The sequence below is a fragment of the Podarcis gaigeae genome (assembly GCF_964106915.1).
Source record: "Podarcis gaigeae genome assembly, chromosome: 13".
NCBI classification, from domain to species: domain Eukaryota; kingdom Metazoa; phylum Chordata; class Lepidosauria; order Squamata; family Lacertidae; genus Podarcis; species Podarcis gaigeae.
Window position 1 is genome coordinate 4,943,791 of NC_139689.1, and position 7,076 is coordinate 4,950,866.

Here is a 7,076-nt window from a genome sequence, read left to right on the forward strand (position 1 = left end):
CGAATTTCCCTATGGGCTTGCTTCGCAAGACGAAAATGTCTTGCGAGTTTCTGCGGGGTTTTTTCCCTCCCCCCCTTTTTCTAAGCCGCTAAGCCGCTTATCCGCTAAACCGCTAATAGCGCTAATCCGCTAAGCCGTCAATGGGCTTGCTTCGCAAGACAAAAAAACCGCTAGACGAAGAGAATCGCAGAACGGATTCTTTTCGTCTTGCGAGGCACCACTGTAATTTGGTTATTTTATTATTTATACCTAGCCTGGGCAGCTGGGCAGCTTACAGCACATACAAAATTGCAAAATGTACATAGCTTTCATACACAGGTGACTGCAATTATTGATCTCAGTTATATACAGGGGTACCTCAGGTTACATACGCTTCAGGTTACATACGCTTCAGGTTACAGGCTCCGCTAACCCAGAAATAGTGCTTCAGGTTAAGAACTTTGCTTCAGGATGAGAACAGAAATTGTGCTCCGGCAGCAGCGGGAGGCCCCATTAGCTAAAGTGGTGCTTCAGGTTCAGTACAGTTTCAGGTTAAGTACAGACCTCCGGAATGAATTAAGTACTTAACTCGAGGTACCACTGTATAAGAAATGTTTATAAATGTACCAACCAAGTGCACACTTGGTACAAATATAAATATTGGGCTCATCCACACTTCGGCATGTGGTGTGCCTAGAAAGCACAAGTCCTGGCTGTTTCCCCCTTGCCCTGCTCCTTTCCAAGGGAAAAGCTGCTCTTTAGTGATACATCAGAACAAATGGCAATCTGGGGAAAACCCATATTCCTGTTAACTCTGAGCACAAAAGAATAGTTTTTTTTCCCAGGAGAGTGGCAGAAGCAGCTTAACAAGGGGCGGTGTGGATAAGCCAGTCTGTACTGGGGAACCCCGCCCTTGTACACCCCAGTCCAGGTGGCTACGGCAGGCGCTCTCTCGGCCCACTCCCTCGTCACCTGTGACTCTTTCTTCCCTGCCAGGTGTCAGAGAACCTCCTGAGCTTGTACCTGGATGAGTACGAGGAGACCCCCTGGGACGCCCTCAAGTACCTGATCGCTGGGGTCAATTACGGGGGCCACGTGACGGACGACTGGGACCGACGCCTCCTCACCACCTACATCAACGACTACTTCTGCGAGCAAAGTGTAGCTGCCCCCTTCTACAAGTGAGCTGGTGCCTGGGATGGCGGGGAGAGGTTGGGTGCTGGGAAAGCTGGGATCGGCGTGCTTGTTGGGACAGAGACGTCCCCTGATCCAGGAGGAAACCTTTGCCTGAGCAAGCCGGCTGACTGGCCTCCCTCCCCCTGCAGGCTCTCCGTGCTGGACACCTACTTAATCCCCAAGGATGGCAACATCGCCTCCTACAAGGAATATATCAGCCTGCTGCCTGGCATGGACCCGCCCGAAGCCTTTGGCCAGCACCCCAACGCCGACGTGGCCTCCCAGATCACCGAAGCCAGGACGCTCTTCGAAACGCTGCTTTCTCTGCAGCCCCAGACCACACCCACCGGAGTGGCCGGGCAGAGCCGCGAGGAGAAGGTACCAGGGAGGATGGGCATCCACGGGGCGAAGCGTTGTTGTAAACAAAAAATGCCCTTTTCCCTTATGGGGTATCTAAGAGCCCGTACAGAGGTTCCCTATTGGTAGGAGAAAAGAAAGAGGCCAACCAGAGAATATTGAGAAGCAAAGCAGCTCGTAAGCCTGATCTTTATTGATCTGTTGCAACAGGGTGCTCCCCTCACCCGCAGGAAAGGAGGAGGACCCAGAAAAATGGCGTGCAAGGCCTTATAAAGACTTTTGAAATTGCCACCCTGTAGATCAAGACCACCCCCAGAAACATCATACATACATCACAGAAAAGGCGGTCTAAAACAGAACATTTGAATGTTGTTTGTTTATCTCCTGTCTGGCAGGTTACTTGATTGGATTGCCTGGGGAGCCTGGCCAGTCTTTTGTAGTGATAAATACTTAGTTCCTGGGCCAGGTCACAGGCTCACACCCTATTCAAACACAGACATACCCTTAAGACAGGATTTGTGAAGGAAAAGACAATGGGGAGGCTTTTCCACCTTGACCTTGCAGAGAAAACATTTGCTCAGTTTAGGAATCAAAATGGTTCCAGGTTGGCGTTCCTGTGCTGATCTATGTACGTGTAGTTATGAACATTACCATATATCTAAGACCATAATATTCCTATCACTGTGTGCACTGCTCTGGCGTCCTGGGCAGCCCTCCTGAGCTGGCCTTTGTGTGGCAGGCAAGCAGCCTGTGTCTCACACTTGTGAAAGGCCCTCACAGCTCCTTATTTGAACTTCCTGGATCCCAGGAAGCACCCTCCGAACATCCGCTTTGTGGCGATGAGAACAGACTCTGCGCATGCTCAGGGGCACTCTTGTCTCATCGTCTCAGAACAGTCCTTCTGAGGCTGATCCTGGTGCAGTGGTACCAAACAGCAGGGCACGATCCCCTGGCAGTTCCCTCGTTTCTTAGGTCTGTAGGAGCAGATTTAGTCTCCTTTCCCAAATGTCTGAGGCCCTGCAGAACCGGATTGTGAGCAGTCTCGGGGAGCAGGTGTGGTTGCTGGGAAACCCCCAGCCAGCCCCCTTCAGGTGCCCTGCATACCTCTTCTCTCTGTCCCTTCTCCCCCTCTCCAGGTGCTGGAGCTTTCAGCAGACGTGCGCAGCAAGATCCCGGAGGAGATTGACTACGAAGGCACCTGCAAGGTGCTGTCTGGGGACCCCTCCCCGCTCAACGTGGTCTTGCTGCAGGAGATTCAGCGCTACAACTCATTGCTGCAGGTCATCAAGTGAGTGCCCAGGGGGACAGGGCAGGCCAGGCCTCAGCAGCCCCCAGTCCCTTTCTGGTACTCACCTCAGCATCTCTCTGCCGTAGTTCTTCCCTGGTGGAGCTGGAGAAGGGCATTCAGGGCCTGGTGGTCATGTCTACGGACCTAGAGGAGATCTTCAACTGCATCTTCGACGCCCGCGTCCCCCCCATGTGGGAGAGGGTAAGGTGGGGGACCTGGGGTCCCTGAAGGAGCAGGAAGGAGGGTGTGATCCAGAGGCTCCAAGCTGCTTGTCTCCTTCGAGGAGAGAGCACCCTGGCGCCTTGCAGGTAGAAACACCTGTTGTTTTGCTTGTGAACCTATTTTGAACCTATTTTACCCAGGGGTAAGAGAGATTTCAGGAGAGAGGTGTTTCTGGAATTCCTTGTGGGACCCACCAGGTTTCTACCCCCCTCCTCCCCGCATCCTCTCTCCTGCCTTCACCCAACATCTGAAGCAGAGATTTCCCATTAGGGAGAAATGCATAATTCAGAAGCTTCTTCTGAACGAAATATTTCAAAAACGGCTTCTTCCAAAGTAAAAGATTCCCCAGCGAAAATACCGGTTTCTCCTTCCCGAGTTGCTGGAGAGCAAAGAGGGATATACACACGTACCCTTTTTGTGGGTTGGGGCTGGCAGACCTCTTTCCCAAGTTGGGGGCTGTTTTTTTTGGGGGGGGGGACTGGCTGGCGTGTCCCGCTTTGCCTCCCAGCTCCTGGCCTTCTCCCTCCTCCTGCAGGCCTACCCATCTCAGAAGCCGCTGGCCGCCTGGACACGGGACCTGGGCCAGCGCGTAGAGCAGTTTACCCGCTGGGCCACCACCGCCCACCCTCCCGTGCTCTTCTGGCTCTCGGGCTTCACCTTCCCGACGGGGTTCCTGACGGCCGTCTTGCAAGCCGCTGCACGCCTGAACAACGTAGGTGGTGGGTGACAAGAAGGTGGTGGCAGGGCGGAGATATATTTGGGCCCAGCAGGAGGCCTGGAAGGGCCTGTGTGTGTCTTTGGACGTTGCCTGAAAGGGATGGGGAGACCCACCTGGAAGGAGAAGTGAGGGCCGTGATGCCTGACAGCGAGGACTGCTCTGCAGGCAGAGTGTTCTCTGGGAGGGGAAGTGGGTCTCTGTGGCTTGAGAGCCAGAGGTCCCCCCTAAGCCAGCCTTCCTCCATCTTAAGTCCCCATTTGTTGTTGGACTACAACTCCCATCATCCCTGACTGCTGGTCCTGCCAGCTAGGGATGATGGGAGTTGTAGTCCAACAAACAGATGGAGAAAGGCTGGCTTAGGGGGAGAGACCCCTGGGCTGCAGAACCATCTCACGTGGCTCCCTCCTCGTCCCGATCCCTTTCAGATCTCCGTGGACACCCTCTCCTGGGAGTTCATTGTCTCCACCGTGGATGACAACAACCTGGTCTACCCGCCCAAGGTAAGAACCTCTCACAGGGCATACATTGCAAGTGGGGGGAGCTCAGGAGCCTAGGACCCCGAGCCAGCCCTGCGTGGTCTCCCTCTCCTCTCTTAGGAAGGGGTGTGGGTGCGAGGTCTCTACCTGGAGGGCGCTGGCTGGGACAAGAAGAACTCCTGCCTGATGGATGCGGAGCCCATGCAGCTGGTCTGCCCCATTCCTACCATCCACTTTAAGCCTGTGGAGAACAAGAAGAAGAGCGGCAAAGGTGGGTCTCGCGGAGGGTGGGCCACCAGTCACCCGTGGGTGCGAGGAAGCTGCCGTAGGCCGCCTCAGACTCTTTGCCCATCTTGCCCTCCTGTTACCGGCTGCTCCAGCCTTTGCCAAGCTGGCGTCCTCTGGCTCTTTTTTAAAAAATAATAATAATAATTATTCAAATTTTAAAGGTTACAAAGAGAAAAAAGAAAAAATACACAGAAAAAATACAATTTAAAAAAAACACAGATCAAACCTTTACATAACTTTCTTTCCTTTGCTTATTTCCTTGACCTCCTCACACCTCCCTTTTTTGTATTCTAGTTCAATTAGATATTTCAGCAAATCCTTTCCAGCTTTGTTTTTATCCTAATAATTTATCTTAATATACTGTAATTTTACATTCTCTTCTTTCACCAATTAACGAATCCATTTTTACCTAATCCTTTATATCATTTCTGCTAAAACCACATTACTTCATTCCACCATCCTTCTAACATTCCTTAATTTTGCAATGTTTCTGTAGATAAACTTTAAATTTCTTCCAATCTTCTTCCACCAACTCTTCACCTTGGTCTCGGATTCTGCCAGTCATTTCCGCCAGTTCCATGTACTCCATCACCTTCATCTGCCAGGCGCCCTCTGGCTCTTTCAAGACCACAACTTTGTCCTCCAAGGCAGCTGGATGGCACCAGGTCGGAGGCCAAAGTTGGCAGCGTTTGTCTCTCCAGGGTCAGCTCCATCCCTGGCTACTGAGCCTTTTAGCACCTGTTGGTGGTGCTGCCACCGTTGGTGGGGACCCATGGCAACCCCCCATTTGCAGAATGCCCTCCCTTGTGAGGTGCCCCACTCTCCCCCAATATTAACACTCAGGAGAAATGTCAAAGCAGACCCATTTACCCAGAGTTTGATAGAGGAGGCAGCCATGTTTCTGAAACCAGAGGAGAGAGTGCTCCTGTGCTCAGGTCTTGCTTGCAGACTTCCCTTTGGCCACTGTGGGAACACGATGCTGGCCTAGATGGGCCTCTTTTGGCTTGATCCAGCAGCCGGACTCTCCTTATGTTCTTAAGAAAGTTCCATCTGCATGAGAACAGGGCCTTTTCTGCAGTGGCTCCCTGTTGTGGGACGCTCTCCCCCAAGGACTCTCACCTGGTGCCCTTATTATACACCTTTGTGTGCCAGGCAAAAATGTCCCTCTTTAACCAGGCTTTTGGCTGACTAACATCCTATATGTGTCTTTGGGAGGGGGTGTTACTGGTTTGTGTTGTTTTTCTTCATGTTATTATTATGTATTTTGTGTTTTTATCTTGCATTTTTATGTTGTCAACTGCCCTGAGATCTTTGAATGATCTCATTAAATAAATAAATTAAAACAAGTCCTGAACTTAGAAGTTTAGAGTAGACTTTTAACTGGTTTTTAGAAGGTTGTTTCAAACCTTTGTAATTGTATGGAGATGCTTGCCACCCTGGGAGCTGGGCATAAATCTAATGACTAAATATATAAATGTCTCTAGGGATGTACGCCTGCCCTTGCTACTACTACCCCAACCGGGCTGGCACTGCCGGGCGCCCTTCCTTTGTCATTGGCATTGACCTGCGGTCTGGAACGATGCCCTCTGACCACTGGATCAAAAGAGGCACAGCCTTGCTGATGAGTTTGGATACTTGAAGACACCCCCCCCCCATATATGCACCCCTTTCTCCAAAGGAACCTTGCTTCTCTGACTCCCCCCACCCCACCCCAGTTTTAGGTAAAATTAAAATAAAGCTATTTTGTTTACAGTCTCCTTTGTGTCTGTCCTCTACTCCACACGGGAAAGCCCCATCTCAGGGCTGGGATTAGATCACCTTCTGGGGCAGACAGAACTTTAGGCTGCCTCCACATTGAAAGCACATTCTCTGTGCCCTCCCCGCTTCTCGGAACTGTAGTACACGCCTTGCAGAATCCACGCCCAGCAGGATTCTTGGAGGGGAGGGGATGTCTTTCAAATGTACGGTGTGGAAGCACCAGCGATGGGGCAGAAGAGCTGCTCTTTGGGGCCCCCGAGGTTGTGGCGCTGCGGGGGCCAAGTTCACTGGAGCCCGCCCCTATTTTGTGAGATGGATGTGGGGCTCCTGAGAAAGGGCCGCTCCGTGGTGCCAAGAGCCAAGCAGGCCTAGAGAGAAGGAAATACCTTTCTGGTGACACACGGCTGGCAGAGAGGAGCCAAATGTCCTTTCCATTGGCAGGCACAAGTGCGGGGGGGGGGGCATCCCAGTAGCAACTGGGGAGCAATGGCCAGTTGAGGAGGAGGATCAGGGACAGCCCTGGGAGGGAGGGCGGCAGTGGGGCAACTACAGCGATGATGGGGGGGGGCAGCGCTTTGTCCGGGGATCTCTGGGGAGGGTATATGCTGGAGGAGAGAACCCTGCTCCTCCTGGAAGGGACAGGTTTTCCTTCGTCCGGGGTGGGTCTGGATGACCCCGGAGTGCCCCTCCGACCATTCCGTGCACGAGGCGGCCTCCTCCTCCTCCTCCCCTGGAGAAGAGGGCGAGCCGGGTTGGACTTTGGCCTTGAATTCCCCCTCCCTTTGCAGGCCGCGAAACTTTCCCTCCGCTGCGT

General features: G+C 52.6%; 1 protein-coding gene across 2 annotated transcripts in view; it reads left to right on the plus strand.

The window, feature by feature from the left end:
* The window catches only part of DNAH2 (dynein axonemal heavy chain 2), a 141,794-nt gene extending 135,535 nt beyond the window's left edge, over positions 1-6,259 (plus strand). For both annotated transcript variants that reach the window (XM_083706475.1, XM_083706476.1), the window contains exons 81-88: positions 976-1,160; positions 1,305-1,533; positions 2,649-2,800; positions 2,887-3,001; positions 3,558-3,734; positions 4,166-4,240; positions 4,337-4,487; positions 5,989-6,259. In XM_083706475.1, the coding sequence (XP_083562601.1) occupies positions 976-1,160; positions 1,305-1,533; positions 2,649-2,800; positions 2,887-3,001; positions 3,558-3,734; positions 4,166-4,240; positions 4,337-4,487; positions 5,989-6,143 (1,239 nt within the window). In that variant the 3' untranslated portion in view covers positions 6,144-6,259. The remainder of the gene's footprint in view (positions 1-975; positions 1,161-1,304; positions 1,534-2,648; positions 2,801-2,886; positions 3,002-3,557; positions 3,735-4,165; positions 4,241-4,336; positions 4,488-5,988) is intronic.
* Positions 6,260-7,076: the final 817 nt, after the last annotated feature.